Source organism: Falco biarmicus, chromosome 1 (genome assembly GCF_023638135.1).
Source record: "Falco biarmicus isolate bFalBia1 chromosome 1, bFalBia1.pri, whole genome shotgun sequence".
In the NCBI taxonomy this organism is placed as follows: domain Eukaryota; kingdom Metazoa; phylum Chordata; class Aves; order Falconiformes; family Falconidae; genus Falco; species Falco biarmicus.
Genome location: NC_079288.1, coordinates 104,067,446 through 104,084,761, shown reverse-complemented (window position 1 = coordinate 104,084,761; position 17,316 = coordinate 104,067,446). Strand labels below are relative to the sequence as shown.

Genomic DNA, 17,316 nt, shown 5'->3' with positions numbered 1-17,316 from the left:
AACAGCACACAGCTGCTCAGGAACAGAATATTCATTAAATGATTTCATAGCATTTTTTTATTGTGGCACTCTGCCCACCACACGTTTTCATGCCACAATAAGGTTGCTTAGTCATTTGTTCTTTATGTATCTTAATGGCTTTAAGAAGAGAACCTCAGGGGAAAATGTTTTATAAGGCCTTTTTACTTGTTATAGCCAAGTAGATCTCCAGCAGGTCTTGGACACTGGCTTAGGCTGGCTTTGTTAGGAAGGAGTCTGGCATCTCTTGTGCCATCAGCTCCACAAATTTGGCTCCTGGCTGTTCCTGTTTTTCTAATACCTTGGCCCAAGACTGAATAGCAGTCCTAGACGGAGGGGATGGGGATGCAAAGGTCTTCAAGGCAAAGGAGGCAAGTTTGGGAGCAACAGGCCTTGAGGAATGTGATGCTGTTGTAATTGTGGATGGTGAGGTCACGGCATGACCAAAGGGCTCCCGAAAGGGCCTCACAGTCCAGCGGTGCAAATCCTTGTGTGCAGTCACTGCTGCGTACAAAATGTTGTCCCCTTCTTCTGACAAGAATCTGGTCTTAAACCTTTTAATTAATGAACATAATTACCCTTGTCTACAGGGGCAGGTTTTTTTACATCAAATCAGTAGACATTCATTTGTGTGCTCAGTACCTTTTTTTGCATTTACTTGGGGAGACAGCTGACAGACAAGGCTTCCTGAGGGCTTCACTGGGCTCCACTGGTTTCGTAAAATTTTAGTACAGGATTTGCAGGCTGTTGTGTTTAAAGAAAACCGATCTGTTTTGATACAGTGTATCGATTCATTAGTAGCCAAGGAATCTCGTACAGCCGACACCAGTACCATGTGGGTTTGCCTTAGAAGAGGCATCGAACTTAACAATCTTTTTGTAAGAAAAGCGTAAAATATCAGGGCTACAGCCTTTGGCGCTGGCACAAACACACACGAGGCGGGCCCGTCAAGAAATAAACGAATAAACCGCGCCGGGCCCCCACGACCGGGCCGCAGCCCCTCGTCGCGACGGGGACAGGAGGTACCTCCGGAACCTCGCCCCCGCGACCCGCCTCAGCCCTGCCTCCCTCACGGGGCCAACCCACCCTCCTCCTCCTCCCGCCACGGCGGGGCTGCGGGCCGCTCCCCGGTACCGCCGGTTGCGGCAGCTCGCCTTCTCCGCCCAGCCGCCCGCCCGGCGGCTATCGTGACAGGTGGGGCGTGCGCGACGGCTGCGCTTTACGGCGGGCGGTTGTTATGGTGACGGTGCCTTGGGTCCAGGCCTGCTCCTGTCTAGCAGCGCTCGGTAAATCCCCGGTCCCTTCAGCCCGTCCCGGCGCCTTCAGCCCGCCCCAACGGTGTACCTAGCGGAGCTTTCACCGTCCCCGGCCTCCCCCAGGGAGAAAACTGGTCATGGAGAAGTACCAGGTGCTGGGCCTGGTGGGGGAAGGCAGCTACGGGGTGGTGACCAAGTGCAGAAACAAGGAGAGCGGGCAGATCGTTGCCGTCAAGAAGTTCTTGGAAAGCGAGGATGACGCGGTGGTGAGGAAGATCGCCGTGAGGGAAATCAAGCTGCTGAAGGTGAGCAGGGGACTGTGAGAGCGGCTGAGGGGAGCCGGCCTGCATTTGCCAGCAAAGTCTGACCAAAGCAATGGCTTTTTGGTGGCCTTGTGTTTAAATTCGTAGCTCCTCGTTCAGCTGGGAGACGTTTATGTTGCAGTACAGCATCCGCCATGAGCCGCTGCACCGGGTTGTTAATACAGAGCGTGACTTTTTTTATTGTGAAGCTCCTGCAGTTACTACTCCAGCAACCCACCTTGCTTCAGGCAAGGGGAATGGTGCAGCCCAGCATGGGTGTTCTCTGGGGAGAGAGAGCAGCGGTGTGTCAGTCCAGTCTCTGCTGGGCTCGAGGTACCTCCTCATGGCACTATTTTGAAACCTATTCAGGTGTTTAAATACCTTTGTGAAGGCAAATGACTCCTTCAGGCAGAACAGTAACCTTCATGTCTGTGGTCGGAGGTTTTTCTTGCAGTAAAGGTGCTAGCTGGTATGGGTGAGATCTACCTGTAGGGACTTCATGGGCTCTTGGGAGGAAACTGCCTCTTGTGACTCCTTAGTGGTCCTTTAAGGAGTGGTGTTTATTTGGTGAAGTTGTAGGATAGGTGTCAATTTAAGCCATTGGATCATTTTGAGAAGGAAACACAGCTTCCTGTGTAAATCTGACCATGATTTATGAAGTTTAACTAAGTCAAAATGAAAGAAGACTCAATTGGGCCCTGTTTGTATTTCCATGAGCAACAGTTCATTTAGTCTTTGAGTTGTAACCTTGCAGAGCTGCATTTTCCCTTTGGCTGAGTGCTGTGCTTGAGTTGCCTTGTTAAACCTGACTTGCACAGAAACCTGCTTATGTGCCCTGTATTCAGCAGGGAAAGGTACAAGGAAGGGAGGCCCAAGGTCTCTACTGCTTGCTAGTAGTAATTGTCCCCCTCTGTGTTGTGTATCAAATTCAGTGCCAGCTGGCATGATGTCCTCTGCTGTTTGAGTGCATGATTTGCCAGGTATCAGTTGTGGATGCTCTATACTCACCTAAATGTCCAGTCGCCCTTTAGCCTGTTGGCTTCTTATCAGCAATGTTATGTGGTGTAGCCTCATTGCATGGGTTGGTTTGTTAGAAGTGCTTCTCTTCATGGGCTGTAGATACTCTGGGAAAATACCCAGGAGCTGTAGATAAACAGAATTTTGTGTGTATGCTCTTCAGTGTTCTGTCATGTGGTCTTTCTGCTTCCTGTCTTGTCTTTGTTGCAAGTTCCTAAACTGTTTTACTGCCATTTTTTTTTCTGCTGCATGTCTTTGTGAATAGGATGCTAAGAATGCAGGGTGGCATTTTGTGCCAAGACATACATCCTTTGTTCCTTGTGCTTTTTTGACCACCTTCAGCTCCTGTGTTTAGTAGCAGTAGTTGCAGCATTTTCCTTCTTCCCTTGTCCCACAGGTGGTATGCACAGAAGGGTGCTTGTCTCTGTGCGTGAGCACGTGGTAGCTTTGAGCATTGGGACACAGGTGATGTGTCTGGTGAAGAGATGAAGGAAAGTCTTATTACAAGTTGGAATGCATCTAGGCTTTTCCTCTGATGTGGGATGTTCTAGAGATGGGAAATACATGAAGACCCATCTTCTCTCCTCTTGGCTGCCACAAGTGTCTCTTTGCAAGTCTGCCAGACTATAGTCCCTGTGCTTCCCTGGGGGGAAGTGATCTCTGCCATCACTGCAAGAGCTACGGACCCTTAGAGTTCATAAAAATGTACATGCTGGAGCTTGAGAGGCAGCCAGCAGCTGAGTGTTGTCCCCTCAACTGTATTGAAGCAGATGTGTGTGAGTCTGGATTGTACCTGATCTGTTGGCCAAGCTTGCTTAGTTGTTGAGTCAGAGCGTGTACCACCTCCCAGGTGGTGGTGGGAACTGATGTGTTTTCCTGGGTGAATGGGAACTTGCAAAGTTCCCATTTCCATGTATACCTCAGTCAGTGTGGCCTCAGTGAAAATAAGTATCTAGACATTTAATCTTTTGGTAGTTTCTTCACTTGCATGCTTCCTATGAACCTTTTTTTTTCTTTTTATTTTTATTATTATTTCCTTTTTTAATTTATTTTTCTTTTCTCCTGTTCTGGAGTTGGGGAGAAATTTAATTGTGGCTGAAAACAGCAAAACCTCATCAGGTGTCCTGTGCTGGGAAGAAGTTATTCTTGAGAAAAGAGCTTTTTTGCTCATTGAACATCTTTTCTAAAATCTTCACTTTTTAGACCTTCTAAGAAATCTGGGTCTTTGACAGATCCAGGCACAGGTTGGCTGGCACTTCCACTGCACTGACAGAGCATTTCCCCTACAATTTCCTGCTTTGGACAGTCTGCAGTCCTTTTGCATTTTCCTGTGTGTGTTGTGATCCCTGGGCTATGGTGCAGCCTTCAGGCAGCCTCCAATGTTTCCCTGCTAGGCTCCAAGCTAATAAATAACTGGGCATTGTAGCATGGTCTGTTTTGTTGCAGTGGTGTGTCATAAACCGGTGTTACAAATGTGTAACCAGTTGGAGGTGGATTCTTGTCTGGTCAGAATGTGATGACAAAGTCGCTAGAAAATACAGCTGCTTTTTTTTTTTTCTCTCTCTCTCTAAACTATATTCAGCATTCCCCTCTGCATAATACTGGGGAAAAAAAAATTCTTCAAATCCTTGACTGGTCAGTTTTCACTGTGAATCCACTAGACACAGTTTAATAGAGGCTGTTTAATTGTTAACACTATTACAGGTAAGAATGCTGAACATTCCTTTTATCTATTTACTGTGCTTTTATTGTGGCACATTTTAGTTGCTGTAAATATGTATAAGCTGGCAGTGCCAACAGAAATGCTTTGGGTATGGTAGGAGCTTAAAAGTAAAGTCTTCTGTTGGCCTTACTAGAAAAAATTAAGATGCAGACACTGAGTAGTTGGTGATGAATTGGCAGCGAGGTAGAACTGAGAGGTATTGCAGCTGCCTTTGCTTTGCTTTTACATCGGGGTGAACGATATTTTTAAGGCGACACCCTGGAGAAAGGAGTAACAGAGAGGAATAAAACTTCCTGGAAAAAATGCGGGAGAAAAGAGATTAATCAGCTTTGGGTTGTTGGGAAGGGCAAAAAGTGTTTTGTTTTAAGAAAATTAAGAGCTGTCTTCAGCAATCCTTTGAATCCTGACTGGAAAGGGTAGCTAGCTAGTGTTGCTCTTCATGCCGTGCTCTGAGGGACCAGGCAGGGTGGCACAGTGTTACTTGGTCACCTTGATGAGAGTATCTCCTGAAGGAGTTTGAGCCACAGATCCAGCCCAACGTTACAGGAACAAGCTGTGTTTTAGCCACAGATACAGCCCAACATTTTACAGGAACAAGCTGTGTTTATTGCTGCTTGAGCTGTTTGTAAGCAAAACTAGCGAGGAGTCTGTGCAGCTCACCAGTCATGGTTAAATGCCCTGTTATTCTTCTTGCGGTGGTCAGAGACGTACTTGGCAGCATGCTGAACTTTACAGTATAAACCATCTTGCTTTGTCTTTCCTGCTAGCTCAGGGACCTGTGGATTTTCCTTTGCTACGGCAAGTCTTTGTGGGAGATGCTGTTAGGTGCCCGCTGTCTCTCATGTAACACATGCTCCTCTGGAATTCTTCTTGACTTCCTCAAGATTTCTCTTATGTGGAATATAAGCTTGCTCTAAAGCTTGTCACAATCAGGGCACGAGTTATCATTGCCTCTTACGTGAGGAGAGTATTGTAAGAAGCAGAACACATGAGATTTTCCAACAACAGAACAGTGTATTTTGGGCATCCCCATTAAGAAGAAATGTCCTTAGTGTTTTATCTATTTTTACGTTACAAAACCAGGTGCCTGCATATATGAGGTGGTGGAAATCCTCCAGATAATGTTAAAAAACTAAAATAAAATCGGAAAAATAAAACCTATTCTAAAATATCAGTGAGCTGATTTTAAGAGTAAATGAATGTGAGTGCCATGACAAGGGGAGCATTCCAGGGCAGTGCACTGGCTGGGTTGCAGTTAAAAGTATCTGGTTGCAGTTTACCCATTATATGCTGTCAAGCTCTCACAAAATATTTCCTGTTTTATAACAGCAACTCAGGCATGAGAATCTCGTGAACCTCCTGGAAGTATATAAAAAGAAGAAACGATGGTATCTGGTGTTTGAATTTGTGGATCACACGGTGCTTGATGACCTTGAGGCATTTCCGAATGGACTAGACTACAGCAGGGTTCGGAAATATTTATTTCAGATTATGAGAGGAATAGCATTTTGTCACAGTCATAATGTAAGTATGCACAAGTAGTCAGCTCTGCAGTTAACCTTGAATGAATAGATACAGAAGCGTGTATTGTTGATATATATTAAAATTTAGAGAAATAAAGCTTTGGCTGAAAAGAAAGAGGCAGAGCAGAAGGCCTGGACTGAATTCCATAGAAAATGTCAGAGCTTGATGTCAGCTAATCAGTCTGTCTCGGTATCTGTGAGTGTTTCAAAGGAAGGGTCCAGAGCTCCACAGGAATTCAGTACTTGGTGGCACCTTATAGTAGGATGGCTTATCTTGCAAAGGGAGATTGTTTCTCCTTCAAAAGTTTTGTTCTGATAGTGTCAATGTAAACATGTAGGCTTGCTTCTTCTCTTCAGTATTTTTAGGTTTTTGTTCTCAAGTGATTTCTAACATGTCTGCCAATTTAATCCTAGTTGTGTAACTGTATACATAAACACACACGCATTTGTGTATTTTTATGTCTAGGAAAATGTGTTTCATGGATTCCTGAAATACTCTTCACATTTAACTGCAGGACATGCCGATGGCCCTTGCAATACAGCTTTTAAACTTGTGGTCAAGGCCAGATTTTCAAGCATAATAAATTGTGCCTGTTAAAATACCTGCAGTAAATACAGCTGTAGAACATACATACAGCTGCAAAGAGATACATGAAATAAACATTTATGTGTGCAAAAAATTAGAGGTTCTGTGTTTACCTGTGCACTTGGGTCAGTGCTTGTTCATTGACTGTGTGTACGTAGCTGTATTTTACAGACTCTGTGTGTTTCCCATGCCTGCAAAAATGTAATTTTCTACCTGGATGTGAGTAAGCCACTATTTTTGGTGAGCCAGTCAATTTACTCTGTAGAAACAGGGAGTTTAATTGTCTTGACTTGCTTTTCTCTGTGCAGATCATACATCGAGATATTAAGCCAGAGAACATACTAGTCTCCCAGTCGGGAGTTGTAAAACTATGTGACTTCGGATTTGCCCGTACTTTAGCAGCTTCTGGGGAAGCTTACACAGACTATGTGGCAACCCGATGGTACAGAGCTCCAGAGCTGCTGGTGGGAGATATCAAATATGGCAAGTAAGACTGACATGTGAGGCTGCAGAAGGGTTGTGGGCTTGTGGGGAGTATGGAAAGGGTTGCTCTGCTTTTTTGGGAGGCAGGGGACTATTGCTTGGCAAACAGGTTAAAGAGAATGCTGTTCAGCATTCCCTGATTATTCATTTGTAAAAGTTTAAGCCTTCCTGTTCTCTTTCCCAGTCTGCAGCTAACTACTGCAAGTTTTCCTGGCTCAAAAGCCAAGGAGAGTCTTCAGAGTTCCTGGTCCGGTGTCTATAGGAGCTTTTCAGCTGCCAATGTTAGTATTGGGGGAGGCTATGATAGATCTCCCTCCTGTACAGATGGGGGCGTGGAGGGAAGCCAGACAAATCCCTCCAAACAATTCTAGACAGAGGTTTCAGGAGTGAGGAGGTGGGATGAATGCGTTTTTTCTTACTGGGATCCGCAGTGCTGCAAAACCAGGTCAGAACTTAAACTATATAATTCACAGGTCTGTCAGTACAATCATGCAGGTTTCTGTATGTGCCTGAATTACTTAAATTAATTTTCAGTAAACTTGCCTGAGGGGCAGATGCCTGCAGAAAGAGGAGCTGCTTACCTTTGCGCTCTTTAAAGTGCAAGATTCGACTAATATGTTATGTTGTATGACTGTTTTTAAAGCACTGGATTTTGGAACCTGATTTTACATCTGTCAGACTTCTGCTAGCAGTTGTCTGCTTCAGGAGCTGAATCTTTGCCCTTCATCAGAGCACTTGTAAGCTTGGAAAACAGCTGTCTTGCTGTTTAGGGGGGCAGAGCTGCCTTCAGGCCTTGTAACCAGCTGAAGAAGTGCTGTGCACTGGCCTGGCTCAGCCTGGAGATCAGAGACAAATGAAGCCATGCTGAGCTGGGGTGGTGTTTTGTTTGTTCATTTTTTCCCAGGGCTGTGGACGTGTGGGCTATTGGCTCTCTGATAACAGAAATGCTCACAGGAGAACCCCTTTTCCCTGGAGATTCAGACATTGACCAGCTCTACCATATCACCAAGTGCCTGGGTAAGAGCAACCTGTCAGGCTCCTAGTGCTTGCTTACTAATGAAGGGGTCAAAAATATTTTGACAGGGGGAGGAGGGTGTGAAGAGAAAAGCTGTGCTGAACTGTTTCTGAGCACACATACTCTTAGTGCCTTTTACAAAAGGGGAGCTAGGAGCTTGTGAGTACAGTATCTACTCTTGATGCCCAGATAGAAAGAGAATGACCCAGACTGTAGCAATTATAGTAGTTCTCACCTGGGATTTCAGCCTCTCAAATGTTTCATGGAACTGTTCTGTGTTTCTTCCATGTGGTTGCTTTGCTTGTGTGATTCCAGGTAACTTAATTCCAAGACACCAAGAGTTATTCTATAAAAATCCCCTCTTCGCTGGCATGAGGTTGCCTGAAGTGAAAGAGGCCGAATCTCTGGACAAACGCTATCCCAAGCTCTCTGCTGCAGTGCTAGATTTAGCCAAGGTGATTAACTGATCATTTGCTGTGAACGTTTCTGTATTTATTTGTCCTTCACTTTGGGGAGCTGAATACAGCCTACAGAAAGGGCTGGGGCTGTTAAACTGGCTTTGCCTTGACTGCCCATGCAATGAGCTACTGCTTGGGTTTGTAGCTTAGTGAGGGCTGCAAGGATACAACAGCTACCATTTGGGGTGACAGAGGAGCCTAAGCCAGTCATCTCCAGAGCCAAAATGGTCACTGTATACCCTCCGGGGAGGATTTGTAGCATCTAGTGCCCCACTGATTAAGTTTTCTAAGGAGACTTGGAAGGTGAAAAAGAGCTTCACATGTTGAAAGCATCCCCTGTATGCCTCACTGCATCAGTTGATCTTTTGAAAGGTCTCCCAAGAAGCTTTGCCCCTTAGCTGCTACCTAAGTGGATGCTTTGTAGATAATGGCCAGCCCCTTAATTCTTCCTTGCTAGCAGAGCTGTGTGGATATGGGGTTGTCTGCCAGCCCTCCCTTTACCTGCTGGTGGAGGTACTGCAAGCAGATAGGTTTGGATGAGATGGCATCCAAACGTGTCCTTTGCTCTTGGAGCTGTATATCTGCTATGTGGGAGTTAGGAAGCCTACAACTTCGTACTAGATTCTGGACAATCCTTCCAGGGAGTGTTTTCTGTGCTTTCATACAGTAGTCTGGAGCACCGATATGTTGGGTAACTAAAACAACCTAAAAACAACATGGCTGTATCTGAAATGCCTGATGTTCAAAACAGATTCTAAAGCCATAGCCAAACAAATGTAACTGAAAACAAGGGAGGTTTACTGAGAGCAGAGCGATCTATTTGTATGACAGGTATTCCCTGTGCAATGAGTCTTTGTGAGCATTGGTAATTAGAATGGAAGCAGTCGGCAAACATTAAACGTTTTTGACAGTGGTGTCTCTTGGGTTCATCTCAATATAACAGGCCCTAGAAGGGAGAGTTTTGCAGCTCTTTTCTTGACTTCACTTGGAAACACTAAAGCCTTTGTTTCATCTCTAATGTATTTGCCTTCTACTGTGTATGTTTATTTGACAGAAGTGTTTGCAAATTGATCCAGACAAAAGACCATCTTGTGCTGAACTCTTGCAGTGCGATTTCTTTAACAAGGATGGATTTGCTGAAAGGTAAACAGTTCATTTCTTGCTCAGAGAATGCTGATATTAGAAGGACATTAAGCAGTTGTGCTGGAAGATTGCATGCTGGATTTGTAGAGCTGACAGCCACTGGAATATCTTGGGTTTGTTTGGTTTTAGCCTTCCTGGAAATAGGAGAACAGTTGAAAGGGAATGCATTGCAGTGGCATGTTTGCCTCCTTACCTTGTCATGATGTTAATTCATTGCTGTGCATGCCTGGAGTCACACTGTCTTGGGTAGCATAGTCTTACACTGTATTCACTTTATGCATCTAGGCCAGGCTGGGATACAAACACTTTTATTGCTGTAATGGAAAAGCATGTGCTTGTATGATTTTATTTACTTTAATGGATACATCATATTTGGTTGGCTTCTCATTAGTTAAAGGCATGGTTTGTTTGATTGCTTAGAAGGCTATAGGAGCCTGGGCTCTAATGGTGATGTTGAGATTAACAGAAGCCTTTTTTTTTTTTTTTTTTTTTTCCCTCCCCATCTCCGATGTAGATTTGCTCAGGAGCTTAAATTAAAGATTCAGAAAGATGCCAGAGACCATCAATTACAAAAAAAATCAAAAATCAGCAAAAGGGACAAAGATGATGTTTTAGAAGAAAGAAAAATGCTTGGTGTCCGGGTTAGTCCATCTTTATTTTTCAAACTTGGTTGCTTGTTTTTCTTTCATGTTTTAAAATCACTAAGTAAGTATGTGCTGCAGTTTTAAGTTCATAGCAAAAATAGAAGCATTATTGTCAATTTCATTTTTTTAAAAAAAGACTAGATAAGTGTGCTGTCTCAGAGAAGCTCACCTTTGTAAGCCACTCTGAGTCTAAACAGTGCTGAAGACCTTGTTGCCTGATTCAAGGCAGTTCATGAGGCCTCTGTGCCCACAGCTGTGACACTTGGTGCAATGCAATCCGCACACTATTGTGTGAAAGGTCTGTGCCTTTGATTCTGTTTGGCTGCTACAAGGGTTCTTTAGCGCTCAGCTTGGCAGTCTGCAAGTGGCTATTTGGCCAGTCCCTTGCAGGTAAACTACATAGTGATGCAGTTATGGGCAAATACAGAGCTGAAGGGAGAGTCAGTTGGGAAGCATAAGTCATCCTAAATCACAAAAATGTGCTTGTGTGCTGCTGTTTACCCTTGTCAAACCCTATCTCCAAAATTACATATTTTGGTTTCAATCAGATACTAAGGAGTAGAGGCTTCAGAGTGACTTCGAGGTGACATTAGGCTCAGTTCTTATTTAATTTCTTTGGAAGTGACACAGGATACGGCTGTTCTTCCGCCATCATTTCTGATCTCATTCTAAGGTGACTTATTTACAGAGGGTGCTGGAACCCTGACAAGTCTCCTCCTGTCTGATGGAAAACAGAGGTTTTCTACTAAAAACAATTCCATCTCCATCAGATCCTTGCAGGATCACGCGGGTTTAGGCTTTTGACTTTTTTTTTCCCCCCATGCGTTCCTCTAAGCTACTCTTTAAACATGGCTGTAAGAGAAAGACAATGCTTATCTTCCCAAACAGGATTTCAGCATTGACCCAAAGAGCAGAGATGCAAAGCTATTAAAGGCGAAGCACTCTAAAGCTGATGCAGAGAAAACAGACCGATCCTCCAACCTGAGCTCCCTCTATGACAGTGCGATCAACCCATTTAAAATAAGCCCTCAAACCAGCCTAAAAGATTCCAGCGGCAGCTTGGAGTATGCCAAGAATGCAAGCATAGTTATCCCTCCCATCAACCAGAACTTTTCTCCCACTGCAGCTGGGATGCGTCCTGTGCCTGGGAACCTTAATTACAGGTATGGGAAAAGACCTGAAAGAGGTTGTATCCATCATCCCTGTTGCTGAGGAGCTGTAATGTCCTGAGAGAGGTGCAGGGTGTTGATATGGGAATGTGAGATGTGGGTTTGGGACAGGACACAGCTAGGAACAGCATTTGGGTGGAGGATTGTATGGGGATTGGAAAGCTCAGCTTCACCTCGAATAGCTGTGCATGTCCACACAGGCATAGGGTCCCTGTGTTTCTGCATTTGGCAGAGCTCTACTGAACAGCAGCAGTTTGCCAGCTGCTGTGACACTGTCCTTTCTTTGAGTCATGGCTTGTCGTTGGGACCAAACTTCTCTGTTAACTAAGCTCACAAAGGATATTCTCCCCGTGAGCCTTCTTTCTAAGCATTTAATGACAGTGTTTCTGGATGTCTTGCATTTGTTCTTCTTATACTCACCATCTTACCCCAGTTAATGCAAAGTTTGGGGCATTTTTGATTGCAGAGTTGATGAAAAGAGTAAAAAATACCTGAACCCATTTCTAAAGCAACGGAAGTATTCTCCAGCAGGCCATTACACTGTAAGCTTGACATCAGTAAGTCGTATGTCTTTCCTTCTTGGCAAAGCAAAAATAAATTCTGAACTCAAGTGTGTGTTTTATTGTCAAGAATCCCATCTGTTGCAGCCTCCACCAAACCACTTCCTACAGGTGTGTCATTTGTTGTCCTTTGCTAGTAGTTATCTTCTATATGAAACATATTTTGTGTCAGAGGACAATTTTAAATGAGGGGAGCAGCCCAACACAGTGTATCTGTGAGACTTGGAATATATCCATGGCCTCCTGCCTGGCCAGGAAAAGTAGACCATGTGTGCTGTGCTATTGAAGCAGAATTGAGGATTTGGATTTAACATGGTCAGGCCCTTACTTAGTCATGTCTGAAATGCATTAAAAATTGATAATGAAAACAAGTGAGATGGAAAGCTTTCCATTGCACTCACTACCTAGGCAATATTCTTTCCGTGACAGCAGGAACATTTGCCTGTTTACAGGTAACTAATCCGAGCCATTCTCCAAGTGCTGCATTTTGTCTCTCTGAAAGCAGTCTCGCTTAGATAATTTGGTGGGTTTTTGCTGTGGATGTTCCATTGCATAATGTATAAATGACAGTTGAGCAGAATGGATTCTTTCACACACATTAGAGTCTTCTTTTCTTCTTGCGCAAGTTCCAACTACAGCAGAACATTGCTGCATTGACACATTTTTAGCCTTGAGAACGGCTTTGTTTTTTCTATGTTTTCATGAGCTTGTACTTATGCCCTTGATTACAGGTTACTAATGAAAAAAACGTCATTCAGGCAAATAGGAAAAAATGGGAATATTCCAAGACAGATGTACGTTTGCCAGAACTAAATCATCTCCCTGAACTGAGAGGAGTGGAAGGTATGAGCCTTGATGCCTTCTAAATAAAACCTAGAAACTAATTAAGTGGCAGGAAGTAGTGTGCATTACGGCAGTAAGCTCTTACTTCCTTAACATTGTATGCCTTGGTTGTGTTTTGCAGCGTGGCATCCCAGATTTCTGAAAAAGGAAAACAAAACAGTTTCAGAGTCCCGTGTCCCCTCCCTTGCTGCTATTGACCTCCATAACCCAAGTCTGGCCTCACAGCAGGTAACAAAACAATGAAAGAGTTTGTGCTGCTCTGTATTCGTTTGGTTCAAGACTTTCTGAACAGCTTGACCAAAAAATTTCCAGTGTGACTCTAACAGAAGCAGAACTTGGTTTCTTAACTAAGTAAAAGGACCTGAGGCCTTATGCTGGGGGCAAAGAGAGGGGTCATGGATGAAACACGGGGCTCTATTTATCTCTCTGAGGTTAACTGAACACTAGATTCTCACTGCTAAGACAGAAAACATGAATTGTTGCTATTTCAGCTGGCTGGATCAAGGTGGAATTAAGCCTGATTTACCAGAGTTGAAGAGAGGCCAGGAGGGATGTGTCCTGTGAGGAGAACTGTTCTGGCTATGTTAGATGTTGGGGGGCTGAGTGCAGTAGGGAGGGAGAAAGCATAGGAGTCAGGCATAGGGAGAGAAGGGGATATCTTGCAGCTGTCTTTAAGATTAGTTCCTCAGTAACATTGAAATGTAGTTTGAGAGGAAGTAATTCCGTAGGCAGTCACTTTGGCCACTTTGCTTACAGCTGAGATGCAGCAGACTGTATGGGGGGGGGAGAGGGGCAGGGGAAAGCATTTTTGAAGTCTAATTATCAAAGAACAGATTTGTATCAAGTTACATGTTGGCATTGCATATGTCCCTAGAAGGTGGTTTCTGATTGTTCTATTTATACTACACTTGGAAATGGACATTCTTTTTTCTTTCTTTCCCAATTTACAGTTGTCAGGGACCTTGATGCCTGATACATCAGAAGCCAGCTTCCCCAGAGTTGAGCACTAGCCTTAAGGAGAAGATCACACTTGCCTGTAAAAGGTAGGCTTTAATTTCTGCTGCATGGTCTTCTGGTGGCTTTCAAATGGATAGTTTCATGAATGCTTACCTAGTGGGGAGGTGCAACAGAAAAATCTTTTTACCCTTCACATTCTCAGGACACCTAGCTACGACAGACCTCTTAGTGAGGGCAGTGCACAGGTTTCTTTATGGATATTGAAGTTGGCTGTGCCAGGTAAATAGTTTTCCTGAGCTAAGGTGCTGGACATTGGTATCAGAAATTAAGCAGCTCATGAAGTTGGGGGTTGAGCAAACTGATAGAATAACAAAAAGGGGAAACTGGCTGCCTTCACATGAGGAGTGGAAAAGATGGGTTGTATGCACAGCACTGTCAAGTGCATCACAGAAAATGGACTTTCTTGCAAGAAGGGAGAGAAATGTTTTGGGGAGCTTGTCAAGCTTAACACTAGGGAAAATTTTAGTAACTATATCATGCAATCTATATTTATTTAATGTAGCTGTTGATAACCTCAGTGCTCTGCAAGCATGAGACAGGAGTCTGGGAGAGAAGGCTGCTTAGGAAAAGTGCTGTCTGTGTCATTGACTTGTAGTCTTAAGATTGAAGTACCAAGTTTAAACTCTGCCACTCTAGTTGCACTTTCACTTAGCATTGCATCTCATCATTCGAGGTTGAGAGGCTTTTAAATGTGGTTTTAATGGTTTCTCATCTTGCCCGTTGAGAGACATGCAGTTCCATAAATAAGTAATTTTGTCTGAAAGAAAACTCATGGAAAAAATTGTTTTGCTTTTTTTGTATTGGGGTATTTTTACCTCTCATTGCTCAGCATCTTCCAGGGAGCCTGCTGTAAGTGTTGGAGTCGGTCGTATCCTCTTGAAAGCAAGAACTGCAGTGCTTAGCTGAGGGTTTTTACTCTCATGATCACCCCTCTTTCCTCACTGAGGTTGGGCAGAAGGACTGCATCTTCTGGAGGGAGCAGAAGCTGGGGAGAATAAACAAGGTGCTTTGGAAGGGTCTTCAGAGGCTGTGCTCTGAAATCTCACCAGCTCTATTGGAACCTTCCATCCCACATACATGGGCTTTACTCAGTGCTCTGGGTACACTGGCTCTGCCGGCCTGGACATGATCACACACCTGCCCCTCTGGGGATACTCCCTGTGGTTGCAGGGACCACCAGGCACTGCAGACTCCCTCCGCTCTTACTCGGTGTTAGTTGCAGATAGCCACAAGCATGTTGTGGTAATACTGCTAACATGCAGGCTGCAAACTGTGCATCTTGTTTTGTTCTTTTGGGCTCTGGTGTTTCCTTTTTTAGGAGAGGGAGCAACTGCTGATTGAAATCTCTGCACCAATGCTGCACAGGCTCTTAACCTGTATGAGTGTATTTGTCACTTATATTCACATGATGTGATGGCTCACATGCTACTAGGAAGAAAGAAGAAAAAACATTGGGATGGGAAGCAATCCTGATTAATAGAATTGGGGTGGGAGGGAAGAAACCTTACTAAAGTAGTCTCATCTGTGAAGCACAGAGGTGTAAGTGCACAGCTTTAGCAAGGTAAGGATGTGTAATAAATCAAAATAAAGGAAAGACCTCATCAGGGAGTACCTCTGTGATCTTCTTAGCCTGTCTGCGACATCATTCTTTTGTCCTCTTGATGCAGGTGGCTGAAACAGTGGGAACAATCCATCGGAGTTTCCAGGTGCTAAAGGTGCAAGGTCTCTGCAGGAGAGAGGAAGATCCCATAGTCTCTCGTTAGTGCAGCAGGCTGTCGTGGGAAGTGACTGAGGTCCAGTCTGAGGACAGAGCCCGCACCGCCATTGCTGCTGGATTTCTTGCATGCAAAAACAGCTCCTGAAATGTTGACTTTTTGGCCTAAGGCCAAGTGTTGTCTGAGGTTGCTCAGAAAAGAATGGCGGTTGTTGGTGTGTGACAAGGGCAGATGCTGGTTGGGAGGATTTTGAAGGAATCTGGGGTTTCTTTTGTCTAACTGCTGCCCTCTGGAGGGATTTCTTTTTAAAGGAATAGCGAAGAGAGTAGATAGCTGCTGAATTTGCCATATTTTGGTGGGCTACCTGATCTGCATTGGCAAACGCTTTTGCCTTGACAAAAACATCAGTGAAGAAAACATTTGTGCAAGAAATACAATTTCTAAATGCGTAAATGTTCCCAGCTATTCCTTTGAAACCCTTACTAATGTTCAGCAGCATGCATGACCTTGCATTAGGTTCCTTTTTCCCCTCTGCTTTCATCCCTGTCTTTGGGCAGTTGTCTTTGGGGTGTTTAACTGGGCCAGTGGTCTGGCCACACTGGGTGAATGTCTGGCTGCTGTTACTGGTGAAGGAAGAATATTGGTGTAAAATACCAAGCTGTGATGTGGATGGCATGTGAAATGGCTTCTGTGAGCGCTCAGTAACTGGCTTAAGTCATCAGTCCTTTAGGTCCCTGTGGGGAATGGGACACATAAGTGTAAAACTCAACAGTGGCTTGTGGGGAGAGAAGGGTGGCATCGCTTTTATCTTGGGACTGTTACACCATTTTTGCTTAACTGCCCTCAGGTTGGCTGTAGTCAGTTCTATGGTGTCCCTGCGTTCCTCACAACTCTGTTTTCTGGCAGCTCGAGGCTTCTGTCGCAGATCACACCCCTGTACAGTGTAGTTAATTTTGGAATTTGTCTTTCCACAAAACATGGCCTTTCCTATCAATGTATCATGGCGAAATACAGTATGGGTATCATTGGATTTAGAGCTTTGTGGCTATGCTGTGTTTTGACATGTACATTAAAATTTGTAAATAAAAGGGATTCAAATTCCAAATTTCTTGCTACTAGTGTGTGCTCACGTGGTTTTCCCTGGACTTGGTGTTATACCTGCTGATTTGTATTGGTGGCATTTGAAAAAGTTTGGCATTGAAAAATAAGTGCTGAAATCTGGCATTGAAAAATAGGACTTTTGACTTAGTTATTTAATAGTTGACATCGAGTTTATTGCAACCATTTACAAGTGCAGGTTCCTAATGTCCCTCAGCAGCATCTGGACAGCATGTTGCTGACCATGCTTATCCAATGTGCTCTTGACCTTCCCAGCTTGGCTGGCTGACTGGGCGATAGCCTAGTGATGTTCCCGTTGCCCTGCTTTTTCTTTGCCACTAACTATAAAATGCTCCACGGTAGCCCACAGCAAATGCTCTCAGCTGGCCGTAGCAGTCATTTAGCTAGCCGTGGGCAAATGCAGCCGAGCTACTTGCCTGAAGTTCCCCACAGCTCCAGCCGGGGCCAGGTGCCTCTCCCAGCGCCAGCAGAGATGCTCGGCCTCAGCACCCGCGGGCAGTGAAACGGCAACCAGCCCCTCCTGGGAAATGCCGGGGGGGGACCTCCGGGCTGCCCAGCTAAGGGCTGCCTTCCCCTGCGCTGCATCGCACGGCCAAGAGTCTGGGCTTTATTATGGCGGGGGGGGGAAGGAAGGTTCGGGGAGGGGGAGCTGCACCCTGCTGCCAGCTGCCTGCCCGGCGCCCAGCTCCCGGCGGGGCGGAAGCGGAAGCGGAAACGACGGGGCG

General features: G+C 44.8%; 1 protein-coding gene across 1 annotated transcript; it reads left to right on the top strand.

Moving 5' to 3' along the window:
• The first annotated feature begins 1,234 nt into the window (after positions 1–1,234).
• Positions 1,235–16,577, top strand: CDKL2 (cyclin dependent kinase like 2). Its single transcript, XM_056355762.1, has 13 exons — positions 1,235–1,579; positions 5,646–5,840; positions 6,734–6,912; positions 7,813–7,925; positions 8,239–8,378; positions 9,436–9,524; positions 10,039–10,165; positions 11,057–11,331; positions 11,804–11,894; positions 12,629–12,740; positions 12,862–12,968; positions 13,691–13,783; positions 15,425–16,577. The coding sequence occupies exons 1-12, from the start codon at positions 1,412–1,414 to the stop codon at positions 13,748–13,750; spliced, it is 1,656 nt and encodes a 551-aa protein (XP_056211737.1). The 5' UTR covers positions 1,235–1,411; the 3' UTR covers positions 13,751–13,783; positions 15,425–16,577.
• The last annotated feature ends 739 nt before the right edge of the window (positions 16,578–17,316 follow it).

Bases quoted from the DNA above. Each gene is read 5' to 3' on its own strand.
- CDKL2 (XM_056355762.1), top strand. From the start codon at position 1,412: ATGGAGAAGTACCAGGTGCTGGGCCTGGTGGGGGAAGGCAGCTACGGG. The intron at 6,913-7,812 runs GTAAGACTGACA...ATTTTTTCCCAG, and splicing joins GGAGATATCAAATATGGCAA to GGCTGTGGACGTGTGGGCTA. The intron at 12,741-12,861 runs GTATGAGCCTTG...TGTGTTTTGCAG, and splicing joins TGAACTGAGAGGAGTGGAAG to CGTGGCATCCCAGATTTCTG.